At 33.4% G+C, this 23,141-nt stretch overlaps 2 protein-coding genes and 1 long non-coding RNA gene across 6 annotated transcripts; 2 read left to right on the forward strand and 1 right to left on the reverse strand.

Moving 5' to 3' along the window:
- Positions 1–8,417: 8,417 nt before the first annotated feature.
- Positions 8,418–9,563, forward strand: LOC18046700 (non-functional NADPH-dependent codeinone reductase 2). Its single transcript, XM_006441632.2, has one exon. It carries the CDS (start codon positions 8,471–8,473, stop codon positions 9,452–9,454), a length of 984 nt encoding a protein of 327 aa, XP_006441695.1. The 5' UTR covers positions 8,418–8,470; the 3' UTR covers positions 9,455–9,563.
- Positions 9,564–13,710: 4,147 nt separating this feature from the next.
- On the reverse strand, positions 13,711–18,749 carry LOC18046701 (serine/threonine-protein phosphatase 6 regulatory ankyrin repeat subunit C). 2 transcript variants are annotated; one of them, XM_024189419.1, is made up of 4 exons: positions 17,944–18,749; positions 16,248–16,771; positions 14,375–14,465; positions 13,711–14,233 (listed from the first exon to the last, which is right to left on the reverse strand). In XM_024189419.1, the coding sequence occupies exons 1-4, from the start codon at positions 18,677–18,679 to the stop codon at positions 13,785–13,787; spliced, it is 1,800 nt and encodes a 599-aa protein (XP_024045187.1). In that variant the 5' UTR covers positions 18,680–18,749; the 3' UTR covers positions 13,711–13,784. The 2 variants fall into 2 exon arrangements, with proteins under 2 accessions (XP_024045187.1, XP_024045186.1); XM_024189418.1 differs by having other exon boundaries at positions 13,711–14,465.
- Positions 18,750–18,880: 131 nt separating this feature from the next.
- On the forward strand, positions 18,881–21,124 carry LOC18046702. Of its 3 annotated transcripts, none has more exons than XR_002906649.1 (6): positions 18,881–19,211; positions 19,318–19,360; positions 19,962–20,164; positions 20,357–20,445; positions 20,632–20,755; positions 20,846–21,124. It is a non-coding gene; the product is annotated as an uncharacterized LOC18046702 (long non-coding RNA). The 3 variants fall into 3 exon arrangements; XR_002906648.1 differs by having other exon boundaries at positions 18,886–19,211; positions 20,357–20,440; XR_002906650.1 differs by having other exon boundaries at positions 18,891–19,211; positions 20,357–20,440; positions 20,861–21,124.
- The last annotated feature ends 2,017 nt before the right edge of the window (positions 21,125–23,141 follow it).

Raw genomic sequence — 23,141 nt, forward strand, 5'->3', positions numbered from 1 at the left:
ATCATTTGTCTCTATGCTGATGACATGCTCATCCTAAGTCCTAATTTTGGAACGATAAATGAGACCAAGTGGATGCTTGATTCTAACTTCGATATGAAGGATATGGGAGCATCAAATGTTATATTATGCATCAAAATACTAAAACTAGTGATGGTCTCAGGTTATCACAAGAACACTCTGTTGAGAAAATGTTGAGAAGATTTGGGTATTATGAAATAAAACTTGTCTCTACACCTTATGATGCAAATACCCGCCTTAAGAAAAATTTAAAGTATAGTGTTGATCAATTGAGATATGCTTAAATCATTGGTAGCCTAATTTACTTAATGAATAGTACAATGCCTGATATTGCATATGCAGTTGGCAAATTAAGTAGATATACTCAAAATCCAAGTAAGGATCATTGGACTGCCATAGATAGACTGACAAGGTATTTGAGAGGCATCATTGATTATGGACTTAACTATAGTAGCGCTCCACCAGTGCTAGAAGGATATAGCGATGCAAATTGGATTTCAGGGTCTGATGAAATCAAATCCACTAGTGGTTATATATTTACTCTTGGTGGAGGTGCTGTGTCTTGGAAATCCTTTAAGCAAACATGTATAGCTCGTTCTACTATGGAGTTCGAGCTAATTGCCTTAGAAAAGGCATGTACTGAGGCTGAGTGGTTAAGAAACCTTTTAGTAGATATTCCCATTTGTACTCACTCTCCTACTTCAGTGTTTATACACTGTGATTGTCAGGCCGCTATTGCTAAGGCAAAGAGTAAAATCTATAATGGGAAAAGCAGACACATACTTCTGAGACACAATATTATAAAATAGTTGTTAGAATATGGGGTAGTGAGCCTAGCTTTTGTGAGGTCAGAGTCAAATTTGGCCGATCCTCTAACAAAACCACTAAATAGGAGGTTGGTGGTAAATACGTGGAGGGGGATGAGACTTCTGTCTAGAAGAGAAGATACGAGTGATAGTAACCATACCTATGTGATTGGAGATCCCATGAAGTAGGTTTATAAGGGTAATAACAAATCACTTGTTGTCTGGTGGCACTATCGATTTATATATTTGAGTCCTCCCTATGGCGAGATAGTTACTAATTGCAGTGATTTAGGTTGAGTTGTTATATTCTTAATGAGCTCTATAGCCTACCTTTTATATGGTGGTGTGTTTAAACTGTAGGACACACTTGATAGAGGTTCACCTATATGAGTGTGGAATTGGGTTGATTCCTATGAGAGTTAGACAAGTATCTCTAGAGCACTCATGAAAACCAGGAAGGCACAAGGCCATTAAAGTGCCAAATCGTCGCAGCAATGTATTGAAAGAATTTAATGCGAGCTTCTAATCCTCTGACTCACAAAATAGGAATTTTGGTTCATAGAGACTATATGTTTCACAAAATTCCTCTGAGACACGATTAGTTGTTCAACAATTGGTTCATAGCCTGAAAGACACCAACTCATGAGCATTAAATTATAATATTCCAGTAAAGTGTTTACAAGCGTCATACGTGTATTTTGAAATATGTAGGGGATTGTTGGAAATTGTGACGTATTTCAAAATACAAAAATTAATAATGCACATATAGCCTTCACGGGCTTGGCCCATTTCCTAGCCACTTGATGAAAGCTTATATATTCAATACTTTGGATTGGAAAATCAGTTTTCAATTAATTTGAATTGTTCAAGCTGAGCATATCTACATGTCAGAGGACGTGGCTTTGTTTTAGCACCTTAGATGATTCATATCCGGTTTTTAAATCAGTTCATGCACTGATTCATGGAAAAAATCAAGGAGATGACTATTGTAATTCACGGCTATAAAAAGCCAGCTGCTGTGACTGATTTGAGTGGGGCAAAAAAAAAAATCTTATCATCCTCATATTCATTAAAGATACACACTTTACCTGGAAAATCAAATAAAATCAGCTGTTATAGTCAATTATAGTTTGGAGTGTGCCATTACAGTTAGAACGCCATTGAATCCTGGAAGATCAGAATGTCTTAAACTCTTTACGCACCCGGAAAATTATCCGAGAAAGACCGGAATCTGTTCTTTAAGGACAGTGCTTCATTGGCATGCCTTGTCTTTCTAATTTCATCACTTTCTGTGTTTGTGTCTATTAACTATTATTTTGCAGCTTCTACATTTATTAATTGGATTATTCGAAGAGTTGATGAACTGAGGAAAAGTGAAGCTACTGGACAGTTGAATTAAATTGGTTTGCTACAGATTATTGTCAAACTTGGTGGCTTGAGTTTTTGAGTTGAATTTAGCTTTTATTTATTAGTGGTGGGCCTTCCTTACAAATTCACTTTCCTTAATCTTCTTTATAGTTTTTTGGCTGTAGAAAGATTTCTTGGTGGCTGGAGAATTTTAGCTTCTGGACTTCTCATGACTTGTAGAAATTTATCAAATATCAGAATTCATTATTTTTGTAACGACGGTTATTGAAAAGATGAAGCACCAAAATAAATAATTGACATTCAAGCCATAAAAGAATCCCACCATTTACAGGAGGCAAGCTCAACCCCACAAAAGTCCAAATCGGTGACATGGACTTCAGTTATTGTGTTTATTTTGTCAAAGTGCATTTTTCACTTATATTTGAAGTCTAAATTTAATTAATTTATTTGTAAAAAAATTAATTAGCAAATTAACTGATAAATATCTGTGTGAAATTACTAGTATTTTTGTACCTTTACAACAATCTTACTAATAATTATTTTATAAAAATTAATTTATCAAATTAATTGTAAAAGTAAAATAATAACATAAAAGTTTGAGTAAATCTTCTGAATGTGCATAAATTAATTTTATTGGCTTCGGTTTTCTTGGTTTTTAAAAATCTTCATTTATTTCCCTTTCTGATTCTTTCAAGCAGATTTGTTTCTTGAATGTCATGATTTAATTTTTCTTTAATCTCAGAATATACCTAAAATAACAAAATATAAAAACTGAGATAAAAATTAACATAATAAAATAGGATTTACTAAATTAAAAATTAACTTAAATAATTAGAATATTTAAGACCAAAACAAGTTAAAGATAGAGAAATTATTAGTAAAATATAGTGAAAATATGCACGTATCAGCTATACTGTACTACTTCTCTCTTTGCCATTGTTTAACTTTCTTATAGTTGTCGAGGTTTAGCTTGGTCAACTTGAGACAAAAATTCAAGAGGCAATGCAGGCTCACAATCAAGACTTGGTAATTATTGTAGAGTTGTTGTTAGCTGTATAGGTTCAAAGATTAGTTAAAAAGGTGTTATATTGTAGGAGGCACTAGTACTGTGGCAGAATGCGAGATGGACTGATCCTTCCATAAAGTATTGTCTTTATAAAGTTGAGACAATGGTGGATTTACATAATCAGCATCTAGCCCAATGTCATTATCATTGTTTTCATCTACTATCACAAAATTATAGAAATAATCAATAACATCAAAGTCACTAAAATTGTCATTACAATTTGAAAAGTTGATCTATATAGGTAGTTGTATGATCTGGTGTTTTGTCAATTTTTGGGTTAATTGTTGGAATAAGCAATGAAATTTGTTCATTGGCCTGGTGTATGTCATTACAGTTGTTGTAAAATCTTTTACAGGTGTCAAAGGTTGATTTTTTTATATAATAGCTTCTGTGGTTACTGCATTGACTATTGTTGTTGTGAGTGCTTAGGATCATGTGGGATTAATAGTCGACTTGTTGAGCTTCATGTTGAAGTTCAATTTCAATTTCATGTATAAGCTCATATTTAGGGGGTGATAGAACAACAGGCTCAAGTGCAAGAGGGTGATGGAATGATAGGTTCAAGTTCAGGGGCAAGGGTAGGTGTCTTGCCATTTCTGTTCTTACTCTTAATATTTCTACCACACTTCTTAACAAGTGCTTGTTCAAAAGGTTTTGGTGCTTATGTGACAATAGTCTGAATGTTATCATCGAATAATCTCTTTCTATTCACATTCATCAAATTCAGTGGTACCAGCTCCATATGGAAGTCAATCTCTATGTACTTCTTCTCATTAAATAATTGCCACACCTAATTTGCTTCATTTCATTCTCTATTGCCCTATTTTTTCAATTTCAGAACTTTGTAACCTCAATGACAAACCCCTCAATAGGCTAGTTGTTTCTCCGAAAAGCTTGTCTCAATACACAATTGATAAAGATTACTCGACTTAAAAAATTTGGGTTTATTAGGCCAGCATTTCACCTTACATCCATAAAGTTAACAAAAGCTGACACTTTAAATTTTATTTTCTATATATCACAACACACAAACAAGCTTCAAAATCTATATTCCACACATATACTAGTACTATTCAAATAATTTGCAACAAACTAATAATTGTAACACACAAGAGAAGCAAACAATAAATTTTGGGAACTAGTTATACATGTATATGTAAAATTATGCCCAGAACAAGCATCTACAACTTCATTAGGCAAAAATCATTCATTACAAGTGTTAAGGTAATTAAATGGTAAGCACAATGAAACAAAAACAATGTTCAGCAACAATCCACCCACTCAAATTTTATAATCATCACCTATACTGAGCCTTACAGCCGTAACCAATGGTAATAACTTTTAATGCTCATTAAAACCTACATAAAAAATGGAATCCCTAGTTTGCTTATGATGTTTTCAATCTTCCAAGTGAAACAAAAACAAGCAACAATTTCTTATGTTTCTTTTACTACAAACAAAAAATCCCGAAATTCATAAAAACCTAATGTTCGGAACAACATTTCAAAATTAATTATTAACATCCTAATGCAATGTTATTAACCTAACATTATTAAGCCTAGAAATTACATAAATACCAACATACAACCAAAACAAAAAATGATAGTAAAATGTTACCAAATCTCTATTTTTCTTACCTTCGTAGTCAAAGGAGACTCTTCAAACTCAAATTCTCCATTGCTGCTGCTGAAGTTCATCATGCTCCTTCTAATTTTGTCTTTACAATGTCTTTCGATGGTGTCTGTTTTTGTTTTACTGAAGTCTTATGACTGTAGGTGTAGACGCTTGCTTTACTTTGGCGCGAAAGCAAATCATCCATTTTTTATACCACACTGTGATGTTTTTTTTCCTTTTACATCTACACCATACATTTACTTGGATAAGAAAATGTGGGTTACATAAAAATACTGAGTAATTTGATGTTGTTAACACATGTTGTCATCATCCACGTGGCTCTACGCTTAACGATCGTTATAGATTTATGCAGGTACCATCATACCTTTTTTGCCATTTAAATTAATGGAGAGATAATAATTTTAGTGGTAGCCTAATGTTTTCAATAATGAGGGGGACGATATGAATATTGTCACTTCATGAGTGGGGTAGGCCGAATTAACCCTAAAAAAATAAGAATAAAATTCATGATCTAGAACAAAATGTAATGAAAGATTCATTAGGGGTACTTTTTCTATGGAAACGCATTGTCCTCTTTTATACTTTTAGGTTTAAAGTTTTGAGAAAGGAATTAAAAAAAAAAAAGGAAACGAAATTTGTTATCTGGTTTCTTTAGAAAAATATTGTTGAAATGAAGACACATAAAAAGAAAAAGAAGTGTGAGCTTGATTATTGCATAAGCAAATTTTATGGGTTTAGAAAGAAAATAAAAATAAGAGAATGAATCTTTTATTGAGGTTAATTTGGAAATTTCGAGAGGTTTGATTAAAGTAAAATTATAATTTTTAAATTTTGATAATGGGTGTATAAAGTAAATGAGTTTATTGAAAAATTTTATGAGCTTAAATAGCCTCACCCAACAAACGACCACTAAATAATGCATTAAAAAATAAAAAATTCCGGGCAAGATCTGGTTCACCGACAAGTCTCCAGATAATTTTTGTATTCATAGACAAGAAAAGTTTTTACAGATTTGCTAGTTCGTGATTAAAGCAATATTTTAGTTTTATGATAGCAGCCATTGAAGTCTTGCGACAAAAATAATTGCTTTAAAACCAGCGTTACCTATTTTTAAGTATGTCAAACAGTAAAAGTAAACTCTATCATCATTAATTAAATAAAAAATTAGGTACAATAAAATTACAACACATGATGCTCGTATTATCTAATTATTAAACTTGTATTATCTAAGTATGAATACGATGTAATAAACTAATTACTGAATTCTATGGTACATCAAGTAAAACAATTAATTATCAAATGATTGATGTATGATTGAGAATAATTTAATTACAACTTGTATGATGATTATTTAAAGTAATTCACATATAATATAACATTATTTACTCGATATATAACTAAGAAATACTCCCCTATGATTTCGAGTTTGTCATCCAAAATTTATGAATAAAAGAATTTTAATTAAAGTCTTTCTACAGTTGGGGTAAACTTAAAAAAGTAAATATAAATCAATAAAGGACATTTAAAAATGTAGTTTGCTAAAGATGTCCACCGGACCCACACGGCCGGTGCCGAGACTTCCAGAGTTGCAAGTCACAATAAATTTCACAGAAACTTTCATGTGGTTTTGAGTGCCCGATGTACATAGATTATGCAGAAGTAAAAATACTGCCTTTTCCCCGCTTGTGTTGATAAACTATTCCAATTTTATTCTTCTAGTCCATCGTAACACTTGCATTACATTGAAGTGAAGCTATCAAATTTAACCTTTAATTCACAAGATAATTGGTTTTAAAATAGCTTCAGCAATATTTGTGTTCCCAATACTATCCATACACCAAATTCTTGCATGCAATTCGAAAATCTGACAATTCGATAAACAATGATTAATCTTCTTCTCAACGCTTGAATTTATTTCAACTCGGCCTTTGAAATTGCATGAAACTGAGGTAGCATTTTACTTTTTTAACATGTCAACAACAATTTACCGTACTGTATTCTTTTCATCGTAAGGTCATCCGGGTCCAGCTACAATACAACTAATGTTTCATATCCATTTTTTTTGTCCTTTTGTAATCCAACCATTAGAGTCAACCTAATAGTTGCAAAGGTTATTCCAACGGCTTGGATGTTATCATTTGGTTATTAACGATATTGTCTCTTATGTTTACTAAAAGAATAAGAAAAGATTAAATTTTACAATTTTGACACATTGGTCTATTAAATATTTTATTATCAAAGGTAATTTAGTAAATGAACATATTTATATATTAAAAATATGGATGGATTATTTTAACTTGCTAGAATACTCTCCACTTCCATTTACTTAAAATACCAATTATAATTTAATAATATTATTTTATATTTAGTGTAACACAAAATTGGATGAGGTTTTATATAAATTTTGACCATATTAAAATAAAAAATAAATAAATATTAAATAAATGGTTGGATAGTTATTTAAATTCATTATAGAGTTTATAAATAATATTTTCAAAATAATAAATTTCTATATGTAAATTTTAGATTATGTAAAATTACTTATACTTTATCCCACGTATGAAGCCGATCAATTATTTATTTAATATAAAAACAAATTAATTATATAATATTTATTCTATTACTTAAATTTAAAATTATATAGAATAAAACTTAAATTTAAAATTGATTAAGAAGGAAATAGAGAGAATAAATTTTTTAGAATTTTAAAATTATTATATTTTAATTGGATTTATTACATAAAATTATTAGAACTTATAGTTTTTATTATTTACAGAAAACAATAGGGATTGTTGAAGAAAATGCCAAATAAACTTTTTAGAATTTTGAAATTATTATATTTTAATTGGGGTTTATTGTATAAAATTTTTAAAACTTATACTTTTTATTATTTATAAAAAATTACAGGAACTGCTAAAGAAAATACAAAAATAGTGTTTGGTACAATGGGGGTAAGATAATTTTGCCCAAGGTCATCCATGAGGCTGGCTATGCACCTTGAATTTTAGGAGTAAAAATAGAGAGGGCTTGTGAGGAGAAATAAAAAAGAAAAATTGTGCTTTTTTCTTTTAATAACTGACGTGTCAAGCAGTAACCTCTATTTCTTTACAAACTTGGGAAGGAAGATGGCACCAAGATCGTAATTCAAGTATCACTTAGTCAAATAAACTTAAGTCTTTCTTCCAAGTAACGGTCAATTAAACCTAGTGTTTCTTTCAAGTAACAGCCAATTTGTCAACCGGTGATTGGTTTGGTTGTTTAGTTGGTAAAAGCTTGACAATTTATCTTAATTATTTTGTCAAAGGTTGGTAAGATGATGACAATTCGTATTGAATTTCTAGATGATATGGTTATTAAATTTTGAACATATCCCTCTGATCAGATTTCTTCGCATTTTTCATTGGATAAGGTTGTGGCAGTCAAACAACTTAAGCAGCTACAGAACAAGATATTAATAATATATGGAGACTCTATGTATATATATATCCTCGATTTTGGGAATGCTGCATTGGGTTGCTAAAAATTGAAATAATCGATTAATTTTGAAGAGTGCGTTTGTAATAAAGGTTTGAACAGAATGGATAGCTCTACACAGTCAACGGTGTTCAATATCCCGAAACTGAAACTCAGCTCCTCCTCCGGCCACCTGAATATGCCGGTGATCGGCCTGGGCTGTGCAGTTGACAAATCAGACACAGACGCATTGAAGCTGGCGGTCCTGGAAGCTATCAAGCTGGGTTACAGACATTTTGATACGGCTGCAATGTATGGAACAGAGAAGGCTCTGGGAGAAGCAATAGCTGAAGCACTCAGACTTGGTCTTGTCAGTTCTCGTGAACAACTCTTCATTACTTCCAAGCTCTGGTGCCAGAACGCCCATCGTGACCACGTTATCCCAGCTCTAAAGAAGTCTCTTAGTGCTCTTCAAATGGAATATTTAGACCTCTATCTCGTTCACTGGCCCATTAGCTCTAAGCCAGGGGAGGTTGGATTTCCTGTACCTAAAGAGGACCTTTTACCTATGGACTACAGAGGTGTGTGGGAAGCCATGGAAGAATCTCAAATGCTTGGCCTCACCAAGTCCATTGGTCTCAGCAACTTCTCCTGCAAGAAGATTGAGACCATACTCACCTTCGCTACCATCCCTCCTTCAATTAATCAAGTGGAGATGCATCCTGTCTGGCAACAGAGGAAGCTCATAGAATTTTGCAAGGCCAAGGGCATAATTGTCACTGCTTACTCTCCTTTGGGAGCGGTAGAAAAAATATACGGCAGCAATCAAGTCCTGGAGAATGAAGCATTGAAGGAGATTGCAAAGGCCTACGGCAAGACTGTGGCTCAGGTTTCTCTACGATGGATAGTTGAGCAAGGGGCCACTGTTGTTGTTAAGAGCCTCAACCTTGAGAGAATGAAGCAGAACCTGGGGATCTTTGACTGGAAATTAACTGATGACGATTATGATAAGATTAATCAAATCCCGCAGCATAGATTGATACCTAGTGATTTCTGGGTCTCCCCTCAGGGGCCATTCAAGACGCTGGAGGAGCTTTGGGATGACTGATGATCAGCAGTTCTAAAAACCTTTCATCAGCAGTTCTACAAATATTGTTTTTAAGCTTTGCATTGCTTTGGGTTGTAGATGGCTTCAAACAGGTTTCGTTTTTCGTGTATCAAATAATGGTGAATTCTTAAGTGAATTTTAATTTAGTGATGTTATGTACTTAATTAACAATTGTTAGGCATTTTCTCAAATGGATTCCGTCATGGACCAATATTTGGTCGTGATTGAGGACATAGTGATTGATTTGATAATTGATATTTACAAACTCAACAAAGTCATAGAGTCTTGTCACGTAAATTATGAGATCACTGCTTACATTCAATGAATGGCTAATCCAAAGCTAGCTCTCGACATAGCCCTTGACTAAATTGAAATCCATTGTAATTTTTCAAATGGTGTTTTGAAATAAAGTATGTCGTTTTAATAATGTCTAAGCATCCACGTATTCCAATGGGTAAGTTAAGAAATTCTCCATTGAGTTGGATGGTACTCTTTTTTAATTTTGAATGTAAAATTTAATTCTTCCTAATAGATATAAAAATTTCTTTTTTTTTTACTTTTGCTGTTGAGCTTTAGTGGACTTTAGTTGTATTGAGCTTCGAAATGTTGAACTTTAATTGTACATTTATTTATATTAATATTCGGCTTTAGTTGAATTGTATATAATATTTAAAAAAAAAATCTAAAGCTAAAAGTAAAGTTAGTACTTAGTGGCTCCAACAACGTTACCCGAATCCAAAGCATTGGGTAAAACCGTAAAACTCTGTCGCCAATATTAAACCTTAAAGTAGGTACAGTAAATCATAAATTACGTACAAGATGTGATGCTCCAGTTATTCTTATTATTAAATGAAACTCTTGGACCAACAGCTTGATCATGAACTTTCTCCAAGGCAATTAATAAGAAGATATATGAACTCAAGGCTACGACTACCATGCACTATATCTATCGATAGATCGCATGTAATAAAATATTTTAAAAGTAAAATTAAAAATAAAAATAAAAGACGTTCTAAAAATTTATTTTGCTATCTATGATAAAATAAAAAATAAAAATGAAAGACATTCTAAAAATATACTTTGCTAAAGATGTCTGCCGGGCCCACGTGGCCGCGCCCAGCCTTACTTTGAGGGCCCAAAATACATAGATTATTACCTTAGAATAATCGTCTTCCCTCCCTTGCGTCGATGAACTAATCCATTTTCATTATTTTAATTCATCGTAGCAGTTGCATTGAAGTGTAAACCTTCAAATTTAACCATAAATTCAAAAGATAATTAATTGGTTAAAAATAACTTCGGCAGTAGTTATTTTACCAATACCATTCATGCACTAAATTTCTGTAATTAAAAAATATGACAATCCAATAAGTATTGTTTAATTCTTTTTTTCAAAATGCTAGCTAGAATTTATTTGAGTTTGACTTTTGATTTTGCATGAGATTGATGTAGCATTTAACTTCTTTGATATATCACCTACAATTTGTTGTATTGTACTCTTTTCATTCTATGCTCATAATGCTATGTATCTTGAACCGTAGGACGAAAATGAGAGAGGGCTTGTGAGGAGTGCTGGCATTACAGGGGTCAACTGCCCCTTTCTTAAGACTACGAAGGGAATGAAGTTAAATGATTTAATGTCTGTTCTCTGACCACTAATTGATTTTTAAAGTAATCTACAACTTTTACTACAAAATTCTACAGTTAAGCTTGTTGAAGTCAGGGCAATTCAATAATAGGTGACTTGTTGGGAAGTTTCAACCAGCACCTTGATCTAACAAGTGGTACCAAAGTAATGTTGAAGCTAGAGCAATTTAATAATGGGTGCCTTGTTGGGAAGTTGTAACCAGCACCTCGATCCAATAAGTGGTAGCAGGGTCTAATTATATATTCGCTAGGTGGGATGACATCATATCAACGGTCGGCGGTATACTAGCATCGTGGATGCTGGTTATGTCAAGTTTTATGACACCGCATCAATAGTCGGCAGTGTGGTAGCATCGTGGATGGCAGTTATTCTCTGAACACCAATTGATTTTTAAAAAATATGACAACCTTCACTTCAAAACTCTTTTAAAGGTGTTATGGAAATCGTTACTTCAAAACTCAATAAATTAAGCGTACTGAAGCGGTAACAATTCAATAATGGGTGACCAGCTGAAAAATTTACAACAAACGTCTCGATCCAATGAGGAGAAATAAAAGAGAAAATTGTGCTCTTTTCTTTTATTGTTAACTAACTTGTCAAGCACCAAAAGCTAGGGTTTTCTTTACAAACTTGGGAAGATTAAAAGATATAGTTCAAGTGTCAACTTAGTCAATTAAACTTAGTCTTTCAAGAAATATCCAACCTGTCTAGCAGAAACTACTGGGGATTGGTTTGGTTGTTTAGTTGGTAAATTGTTGACAGTTTATCTTTGATTATTTGTTCAAGGTAGTTAAGATGACGACAATTTGTAATGAGTTTCTAGATGATATGGTTATTAAATTTTGAACTTATCCTACTGACAGTCAGGTTCAAATTTAACTTCCACTTGGTAAGGTTGTGCGTAACATCCGACCCAAACTTCAGAGTATCATCCTTTCCTTACATAAAATTTAGAACTTAAGTATTATTTATTTTCTTCTTCCATTCGGTAAAATTTACGTGCTCTCTCTCACTATTCAATTTTCTCAACCATTTTCATATTCTTTGAGTTTCATGGCTTCCAGATGAGGCCTTCTCCATTTATCACCACCCCATTGACGGCACTTATTATCACCACCCTATTGACGTCGAAGTGCCGTCGACGGCAACCGTGGTGTCCTATCGGCTTTTCCTCTTTTCTCCAGGTTCAATTTTCTTCCTGAGAAGATCCTGTCCGTCCTGAGAAAGCTCAAAGGCCACCTTCTAGCCTTCCCTCTGGTTCTTTCAACACTCACAAATATTGTTCAAAACACGTTCCTCACCCATGGTGGCCTAAAGATCGATTTCTCAAGCCTTCTTAAGCACCACAAAGACAATAGTACTTGTTGATGCAGAAATCTGGTTGAGTCCATTGTTGACTCAATACCATATTCCCGCGTCAGCATTAAATTTGTTTGGTGGAGAAGCGACTTGTTAATCTCTAAGAAAATCCTCTGATCATGAGCAGATACTTCATGAGCCAATAATCTATGAGCTGCTGATTAATGAGCACCACGAGCAGATAATCCACGAGCTGCTAATAAGTGAGCACCATGAGCAGATGTTCTATAAGCAGATAACCAATGAGCAGATGATCCATGAGCAGATAGCCCGTGAGCCAGTGAGCACAAAGAACAGTCAAGGGGCGCCGGAAGTTTTTCTGGTGAAACACTCTGACGCTCAAGTCAGTGATTTGGGTCTATTTGGAAAAACCTGTACCATAATTCACGTCGTTTAAATATGAATACTTTAAACAAAAAGCTTTCAAGTAAATTTATGGGAAATGAATAGAAAATAATCAATTTTAAAGAAAAAGAAATCATGAGAGCAAGAGAAGTTTCCCAGTGGTAGAGAGAGAAAAAGATCACATGGGTTCAGTCGCCCACAGAGAGAAAAAGAATTGCCCTTTCCCTCCCTTTCCAAGAGTATTTATAAGAAATTATAACAGTTTTTATTCTCTCCCCTAAAACTCTCAAGAAAACTACTAATTTTCAATCCACTAAGAATATGATCCCTAATATTTCAAATAAAATAAGTGAGATTTGTTTTGACTGAGTCGTGCTTCCCAGTAACCTCTTGGTCGACATAATCTGTCCGAGGTTACCAAATAATCTCCTGGTCGAGGTGATATGCTCAAGGTGACCAAATAATCTCTTAGTCGAGATGATGTGCTCGAGGTCACCAAATAATATCATGGTCGAGGTGATGTGCTCGAGGTCACCAAATAACATCCTACTCGAGGTGATGTGCTCGAGGTGACCAAATAATCTCCTGATAGCCTATCAACTATTTGCTCATTTTTTACTTTAAGGAGAGCACGATAATATGAGCAAACACCTCATCTTGGTTACCCTATTTCATTTTCCAAACAGTACTTTTAATGTTTTAGCCTAACATAAAAGGGCAAAAACAATATGAAACGAAGTAGAGATGATAATGATCAAATTAATGAAGACAGAATGAAAAACGCGACACACAGTGCTTTCTGAATACTAGAAAATGTTGATAGTTCTCCAGCAGCGCACGTAGAGGCGTAGAACAACAACTCAATACAACACAAATAGAGCCGTAAAAGGCATGTGGCTCTCTAGTGTCGAACCGTTAACAGTGAGTATTTATTAAGCCCGTCCGAGTTCCTTTTTCGCCACAAAAGATGTGCCCAAGTCATCGAAAAAAACGAAGGTACATTCGTCTGGACCCAGACATCATCATCTTTACGGTATTGTAGACCAAGCTTATAACCAGTCTCAGCAAAAACCCAAGTGGTAGGAAATACACATAGACAGAAAAGAAGAAGCCAACAATGACACAAGCAATAACCGCAAGTACTTTGGCACTGCAATATAGCACTGCGTATGCGCCTAAAAGGAATGCTAACACCATCGCAACCATGGCAGCAACTATAAGTACTTGGCCCAGATTCCATATCAAGAATTCGAAGCTCTTGTCTGGTAATAGTGACACAAAAAGGTGAGCAAAAACCGCACAGCTGGAGAAAACCATCGCCGCGCTATTCGATATAACAAATCCTTGGAAAGCTCTACTTCTTGTTAGAACTGCTGTCCCCTGGTCTGGGCCCTTCTCATCAATGTAACCACCGGGCATGGTAATACCTGCGGTGAATGTAACAGTGGCTATAAGTCCAGCCACGACTAGATGTCCTTCCTTTCCTTTCTTGAGAAATTCCTCTAAGGCCTTGTCTATTAATTTTTTCCTTTCTTTTCTGTAATCACTCTTATTTCTCACTATGTTACCTTCATTATCCATTATTTCCCCACCTCCATCCTCTATCTGTCGGCGACCCCGGAAACCGTTTCGTCTAAGCAAGCACCATATGAAGAATAGCTGCGACAATGTGTTGAAATATTTATAACGACGGTACAACTAGTTTCCTAAATAGTTTATATAAACGATATCCACATGTTCACATCAAAAGTCACGAGCATGCAGAGGAAACGATTGGTAAAATGATCATCACACACTCAGGGGAGCAGAATTTAAAATTTGAGTAATGATACAGCCACAAACTCTTGTACAAATTTATTTTGTACAAACTGATGTGGCATGATAAGATTGGTTGAATTAAATATCACTTGGCCCACATGATTTATTTTTATTAATTTATATTTTCATTCAACTAATAAATTAATGCCACGTCAGTTTGTACAAAATAAGTTTGTACAAGAGTTTGTGGTTGTATCATTACTCTTAAAATTTAGGAGGACAAAAATGATAATATAAACATTTAAGGGTAAAAAGATTTGAAAAAATGGGTAACTGTCAAAATGTAATAGTTATAGTGTCAATTCATTAAAAATCAAATTTAGACGGAAAATTTATAAAAAATTTTGCATAGGTAATTGAAAAAAAAATTTACGCTAAACACATACCTGACTGCAACCCTGCACGTAAATAGAAGAGTAATGCTATATTTCTTAAATAGTATTTGAATTACTATCATCTTAAGTGATATGACATCATCTATTAAATGGTAAAATAAAATAATAAATAATTTTATTAATTTTACAATTTACCGTATAATGAGCGAGTGCTACCTAGTACTTGTGAAGAAAAAAATATTGAGATGTTACTTAGGAAAAAAAAACATTGTTCATATAAAAATTAATTCATAAAAATATTCATTTTAATAAACTGAAAATTAAGGTAAAAGATAAGAAAAATATAAATTTCAATGCAGTATTTTTTTTAATCTGTTCGAATTCATGACATTTTTTTAATCATTTAGCTTGAGAAAAATATATAACGTCCCCCTTTGGTGTGAACAATATACATAAAGCATATGGTTTTTTAGATAGAATCATGAACTCATTTTACAAACAGTTATAAGTGATGATATCTCCACCCCACATTTTTTGTGAATCCACCCTATTTTCAAAAAATAATTATAAAAGTTACACATTATTTTTAGAATTTTCAAATCAAGAAGAGATTTGGAAATTTAATTAATTAAATCTATGTTAATTCATTATTTTGTGACTTAGATTTATTTAGTATGCCTGATTACAAAGATTGCTTTGACATAAGTTTAAATTGATTATTTTACCCTTATAAAGTAAAATTATCAAGAATTTACTTCAACTTCAATATTTTCTAATTTATACCAAACTCATTGTTTCTAATTCTACTTTATTAGTGTGATTATTATTTTTTAATTAAACTAACATAGTTTCTTGATAGCACAATTCTCATGTAAGTTATTAGGATGTCAAATTTATGTTATTTATATGCATGTAAGGGTAGTGAAATAATGATTAGGTTTCATTTAAAAATATTAGATTATAAGTTACAAAACTAAATACCTAAATTATTACATATAATAACTCATGTTCTATGGGGTAATTTTATCTTTTTATATCATAATAATAAAACAATAAAACAAAATTTATATTAATTTATATTTTTCAGGAATATTGTGAACTCATTATAATTATTTTCAGGAAGTTAGGTAGATTTATAAAAATACTGGGGTGGAAATATCCCTATCCAACAGTTATTAGCTGACCCAAAAAAAAAATACTATCACCTTCAATAATGTATTTATTGTGCCAAAAGAAATTAGCTTTTAGCACCGAATGAAATTATTTATAGATGAATCAATTGCCTTACCTCATTGGGAGAAAAATAAAACTTGTCCAACATGATCGTATCTATAGCATTACGGTTTTCATTGTTGAACGCCAGCTTATCCACTTTAGGGTGACATATGAAAGACTTCATATAAGAACCAGAAGCAGCATGTTCTAGGAGAGGTGTTTTTCCTTGGTCATTTTTCTCGTTTACAAGGTTTCCAAGAGAGTGATTGTTTAAGAGAAATTGGACTGCCTTTCTACTTTCGCTGTACACGGCAAAGTGAAAAACATTCCACCCTTCGTTATCAGTAATTTCACAGCAACTTGGACAACTCTGTATAAGCTCTAGCATTGAATATACTTTGCCTCTACCAGCTGCAAGATGAAGAGCTATATTTCCTTCATTATTAACTTTGTAGGCTGCAGATTTATCAGCATTAAGTAATTCCTTCAAAACTTGATAGCATCCCAGGTGTGCAGCCAAGTGAAGTGGGAGCCATCCTTGCTGATCCGGTTTGCTGGTCAGAGTCTTTTTAAAGTCTAGTAACATTTTTGTCATTTCTATAGAAAATAACAACAAAACACAAATTGTCAAAGAAGGAATTATTAGAAACGCTCTCAAATTGTGTAAGTGCTACGACTGTTAATTTATAAAAATGTGAAATTTGCGTGCAATATTACATTGATGATTAAATTTGTCAAATTGTAGTCCATAGAAAGTCTAGCCCATAACTATATCCGCCATGCGTAGTCTAGTCAGTGAGTTTGCTTCTTGCACTGAAAGCGAAAGGCGCATGGTTGAAGTCCAAGAGGATACGTTCTAATTGGGGGTTGAGTGAGAGTGTGCTTGGTATCTAAAAGTGTAAAACAAATATTCATTGAACGTATTGACGGAAACTTGTCATAACATAAATTGGTCTTTAAAACAGAGGCCCTCAAATACAAACGGATTTATAACGGAAACTTGCAACAGGGGAAGGTAGTGGGCTAGAATGAGTGAGGTGGAAATACTTGTAGTTAAGGTTATTTGACTAAAGAGAGAGCATTTATTTATTTGTTTATTTTTGATAGAGAGAGAGCATTAATTTTAATTTGGGTCTTTTTGGTTATGCTTTCGACTTCACTACTATAACTGCCGACATGGCCACGTATTTATAGGCTGTGCCAACCGACAAACACACAAGGATTACTCATTTTGCTAACCTGTTTTTCCACCACACGATTTACTTGACTTTAATTTATACCACACATTTTTAAATAGCCACCGACAAGTATAACTTGGCTAATTTTTTTAAGCATATTTTACAGTTGCCCACTGAATTCAAAATTCAAGTGAACTAACTTTAGATTTTATCTTAAAAATTTCTAGAAACTAATTCTTCTTATATTACAAATTAGGATCAGCTACAGTGCAATTGTGGTACGGTGCCACAGTTGCACCAGCCGTTAGATCCACTCAAATGAGTGGAATCCACTTAAATAAATGGGAATCTAACGGTTGGGTGCAACTGTGGCACGGTACCACAATTGCACCACAGTTTTATCCTACAAATTAACTTTTAACAATAAAAATATATATAATATAAAATTAATTGTAGGTTTTGTTGTTAGGATAAGGCGCATTCTATCTCCTAATAAATATTCCGATTACTCTTTTTCTTAATATATAAAATTTCTCCACATGACGAGGTTTATTAAAATAATAATAATAATAATAGTGATTGTAGGTTTACCTTCATCTTCGCAAAATACAGCTGCGTGTAAAGCCGTTCTTCCCATTGGTCCATGGTCAGCTGGTGATTTGCAAGTCGATAAAATGTCTTTCATAACATCTTTGTATCCCCTTTCCGCAGCCAAGTACAAGGGAGTCTCGCCGGCTTCATTGGCATCATACGGTACCCTGGGATCCTCTTTGGTCAACAGCTTCACCACGTCAACTTGATTATGCCGCACAGCCTCGTGAAAGGCTGTGTCTTTGGATTCATTCGTCGCCGCTAGCAGCATCATCCTTGCAGCTTCAGCACATTTCTCTGGGTCGTTCTGGTGAGGCTTTTTGCATTCATCAATTAGATCCTTCGCTATATCAGCATGCCCGTGCCTGGCGGCGATGTGCAGCAGAGTTTCCCCTTTGGTATTGGCTTTCCACAGCAGATCAGGACACATGTCCAGAATCTTTCCCACAAAATTGCCTTCGTCCTCTGCAGATTTCCTGTTAAGACCGATCTTCCAGAAGCTGTTAAGCTTTGTTGTTGGAGGTCGGGCGGTGATGTGAATATGGAGGATTGTGTTCTCCTTGGGTGTCAATATTTGATCAAGGATCGATGCGTGTGCTCTGAATTGATCGATATAGCCTTCTACTGCAGCCTTGTAAAGAGAATCCATCAACTCGAAATTCTTTTCTCGGATCCTGATTCCTGCCCGGAGTGTCTGATCAGCATCCTGATTCCTACCTTCTCGATCTTGTTGCATGTTTCGGAAAGTTCAATGTTTGCTGGTGTTGTAGTCCCCGTACTTAGTTCTTACACGCTAGAAAATGCTATTGGGTTTAGTGTAGTGTTTAACTGTTGAATTGAATTTCTCAAAGAAGGCTAAAGCTACAATGCCGCGACACAAGTCCCCGGTACCATGCCGGAGTAATTAATTTACCGTTGGATTTAAGTTCAAGGAATCCAACGGCTCAAATATAATAATTTTTTAAATTAGAAAATAATTGGCTACCTTTGCAACCGGTTACACACACTCTATTTTCCTCCTTTTTTTTTTCAAATTCTTCTCTCAAATCTCTAAAATTTTTCCATTCTAAAATCTAATCGCTCTCTCAACGACGAGATTTTCTCTCTAAAATCTCTCATTGACAAATTCGGTCTCTCAAATCCCTAAATGTTTCATTCTCAAAATTGGCCTATCTATGTTCAAGCCCTAATTTTTTCATTCTCAAATTTGATATCTCTCTTAAGGCCCTACATTGCTCAGTGGGAAGCATGAATCAGAATGAATAAAGGTATTCTTTTGTTCTTTTTTTATTTTTTATTAAATTTCTAATTTTTTAAATTTGGCTTTCTCCTTCAAAGCCCTAATTTTTCAAACTTGATCTTTCTCTCCTGAAGCCGTACATTAGCTCGCTGGGGAGCAACGCCGAAAGAATAAAAGGTATTTTTATATATTTTATTTTGTCTTATTTCTTATTTTTGGAATTTACATTTCTCTCTAAAAGCACTAATTTTTCGAATTTGGTCTCTCTCTCTCAAAATCCTACATGAGCTCAATGGGAAGATGACTCGTAATGAACAAAAGATATTTTTCTTTCTAAATCTTTTTTATTTTGGTTAAATTTCTAATTTTTAAGAATATGGGTTTTTGCTTTCCATATTGAATATCTAAGAATGTGGATTTTTGGTTAAATTCTTATGAAACAGATCTTGAATTTAATTTTTTTTACTATGGCTTTAAGTGTTCTTGAGCATTTTGTTAGATTCTCGTCAGGAAACTCAAGATTTCATGATGGGTGTGTGTGATTGTTAGGCTTTTCCCCCTCCGCTCTCTTTAAATGGCTAAGTGTTTTGGGTAGACTATGGTCTTGGAATTTGGATTAGTTGCTTATTTATTGTGATAGGTTTTGCTATGAAAATTTTCATTTTTGATTGCAGTTCATATAATCAATATTTCTTTATTAGGCAGTGATATAATAAATTCCGGACTTTTTTTTTAAAGATGGATCTTACTATTTATTTATTGTACAAACTCTGGTTAGGTGTTGACTCAACACTTGGGGCTGGAGCATATATTCTTGTTGGAACGGTTGCTAGAGAGCATTCAGGACCGGCACTCACCCTTTCGTTTCCTTATAGCTGGAATAGCTTCTGCTTTTTCAGCCTTTTTCTATGCCGAGCTTGCAAGTCATTGGCCATCTACTGGGAGTGCCTATCATTATTCATACATATGTGTTGGAGAAGGGTAAGTCCTTGTTACCTTTAATATTGGTATAACTCGTAATAGTCATTTCTTAGAGATGTAGTTTATTGATTCATATAATTGGATCTTGTTTCTGAAGTGGGATAAACTAGTGATTAGCTGGGGCATAGTAATCGTTATTAATGTTTTGGTCTAATAAATTGATTTAACTTAGTTGATGTTGTATTTTGGCAGTGTTAGGTGGTTGATTGGCTAGCTCTGATACTTGAGTACACAATTGGCGGGTCTGCTGTTCCTCGTGGCATATACCCGAATCTGGTCTGGTGAATTTTATCGAGTTTTGATTAGCATGTTTACTTTTTCCTTTCCTTTATTTTCTATGAGTTACCTTTTTGACAAATAATCATCTTTGTATTGATTTGAATTCATATATTTTATGAGGGAGGTCTACAATTGCCTATGCAATTTAAACGTTTCTGTTCTTATGTTGTTGTTATTAATGATTATAGGCTGTGCATTCTTCCTTTCTTTTTGGCTCATCAAGAAATTCCTGGGCTTGACATTATTGTTGATCCCTGTGCTGCAATTATTGTACTTTTTGTTACTGGACTCCTGTGTGTGGGAATCAAGGAGGTATCCATTTGTTCTTTTCAATTGTATTTATATTTCTCTTATCACTTTTTTCTATATATATTTCTGTATTGATTCTCAAATATGTCCCAGCTGATGAGGTGCCAGTTCTATCCACACTTCAGTCATCAATTGATTCTGTATCATTGCAATTTAGTTAGAGTTCTCTGGCTATTAGTGGGGAAAACCTTGTTGATGTTGGCACTTTGAAATAAACTCAGCCTTGCCAAAAAGGGTGGAGCAGCCAGTTATCCTTTTATAAAACGAGTTCAAGTTATTGTGCAACCTTTGTATTTGGTCATCTAGACCTTTAAATATGCAATTCTTGTAAATTTTCAAATAATTAGGTGCAATTTATTATTGCTTGATCAATAGCTGCTCTGATTGGTGTGCCTAAATTCACTGTGTGGTAATTTTCCTAATTTCAAAAGTAAATATATTCTTAACTTGGCATGTGCTTAATCAGAATATGAAAAGCTGTGTTATCTAATGTAAATTACATCTCTTTGGAGTGTGTTTGAATTATGATCCTTTCACCATCATATTTAAATTTATGGAGGTTGGATTGAGCTGGACTCTTTGATATATTACTCTCTGGATTCCGCTGTGACATTTATTTCTTTTACCATGCTTTTTGTACTTTATCTTCTGGGTTCTGCTTAAGTGTTTAATTATGTTTTATATGACTATTGCAGACATTTATAATGAAACAAGCAAACAGTTGCTGGATGGACTGTAATTGTAATTATGTTTTATATGATTATTACATGCATAGGGGTGTTTGTATAGGGATGTTTGTTCTTACATAGCAGCTTCAGATTTGAGCCTTCATTATGTTACCTTTAACTCTTTATGAGTTTTATTTCTTTTCTTTCATAGCTTTCTTTAGCAGTGGAAGATTTTGCTACTATCTTAGATTTTTTCTGCTGGTTTTAGGTAGTCGTCCAGCTGTTTTGGGCTTTTGTCTACTGTTTGTAGGCAGTTTTTTCACTTTTGTTTTGGATTTATTTATGTTGTTTTTAGGCATTTTTCACTGTTGTTTTAGGGTAATTTTTATTGCTGTTTTGGGCATCTTTTTCTGCTGTTTTTGGGCATTTTTTATTGTGGTTTCTTGGTTATATTTGCTGTTTTGGTGCTTTTTTCCTGCTATTTTTTAGTGTAATTTGCTGTTGCTTCTTATTGTGATTTGCTGTTGCTTCTTATTATGATTAACTCTTTATGAGTTTTATTTCTTTTCTTTCATAACTTTCTTTAACAGTGGAAGATTTTGCTACTATCTTAGATTTTTTCTGCTGGTTTTAGGTAGTCTTCCAGTTGTTTTGGGCTTTTGTCTACTGTTTGTAGGCAATTTTTTCACTTTTGTTTTGGATTTATTTATGTTGTTTTTAGGCATTTTCACTGTTGTTTTAGGGTAATTTTTATTGCTGTTTTGGGCATCTTTTTCTGCTGTTTTTGGGCATTTTTTTTATTGTTGTTTCTTGGTTATATATGCTGTTTTGGTGCTTTTTTCCTGCTATTTTTTAGTGTAATTTGCTGTTGCTTCTTATTGTGATTTGCTGTTGCTTCTTATTATGATTAACGGCTATTTTTATCTTATCGATTAACTTGAAAATTTTAATTATTTGCATGGGAGAATTCAACCGGATATTGCTTGGTTCTATAAATTATCTGGCATAAGTGTTTTACTGGAAACTTTTTGATGTTGCGCAACCTCATGGTTTACAAATACGAATGAAATTATAATTAGTATGCAACTCAATTTGACTATGCTTTTATTTTTTAGGAGATTATGCTTATAATAATTTTTTTTCTTTTTATAGCCTACTCTTATAAATGAGTGCTCTTGATTTTCATTATTTTGTTTTTCATTAACAAATTTCTTTTGAAATAAGTGTACTGTAGTTTGTTTGCATACAATTAAAAAAAATGAAAAAAGTGTGATATAATTTAATCCAAAATGATTTAAGATATACTAGGTTCTAAGCCCTCAAGTGTGCCATCAATTTGTTGCAATCTTTAGGTTTGGGGGGTGTTATTGGTGATATTGAAATTCTACGTCGTCAATTTTGGATGTTTAGCATATGGATTTACCCTGGGAAGATTTTCGCTTTATTTTTCCTATAACAATGATCATAGTGATGTTGCCTTTTTCTTTCTACCATATTTTCTTTTTATCCCTCAATTGTTTTTTTGTTTTGCTAGCATATTTTCATTCATAAACGATTGTAAATTTCAATTGAGCTTAGAATTTTTGTGACTCAGTAATTTAAAATATCCACCATGATTAGTTTGTTTTAAAAAAAATCAAGCAAAATACACCTAAAAAATATTATTATGCAACAAATAAGAATAGTGATTTTCACTTGAATGATCAAATTCTTTTTCGAAC

This window comes from Citrus clementina, unplaced genomic scaffold (genome assembly GCF_000493195.1).
Source record: "Citrus clementina cultivar Clemenules unplaced genomic scaffold, Citrus_clementina_v1.0 scaffold_3, whole genome shotgun sequence".
NCBI lineage: Eukaryota > Viridiplantae > Streptophyta > Magnoliopsida > Sapindales > Rutaceae > Citrus > Citrus x clementina.

What these genes read in the sequence shown, in the direction of transcription:
- LOC18046700 (XM_006441632.2), top strand. Translation starts at nt 8,471, where the DNA reads ATGGATAGCTCTACACAGTCAACGGTGTTCAATATCCCGAAACTGAAA.
- LOC18046701 (XM_024189418.1), bottom strand. Translation starts at nt 18,679, where the DNA reads ATGCAACAAGATCGAGAAGGTAGGAATCAGGATGCTGATCAGACACTC. An exon ending in TGTATTTTGCGAAGATGAAG is followed by an intron (nt 16,772 to 17,943) that starts GTAAACCTACAA and finishes TATTTTCTATAG; the next exon opens with AAATGACAAAAATGTTACTA. An exon ending in TTTATTTTTCTCCCAATGAG is followed by an intron (nt 14,466 to 16,247) that starts GTAAGGCAATTG and finishes ACATTGTCGCAG; the next exon opens with CTATTCTTCATATGGTGCTT.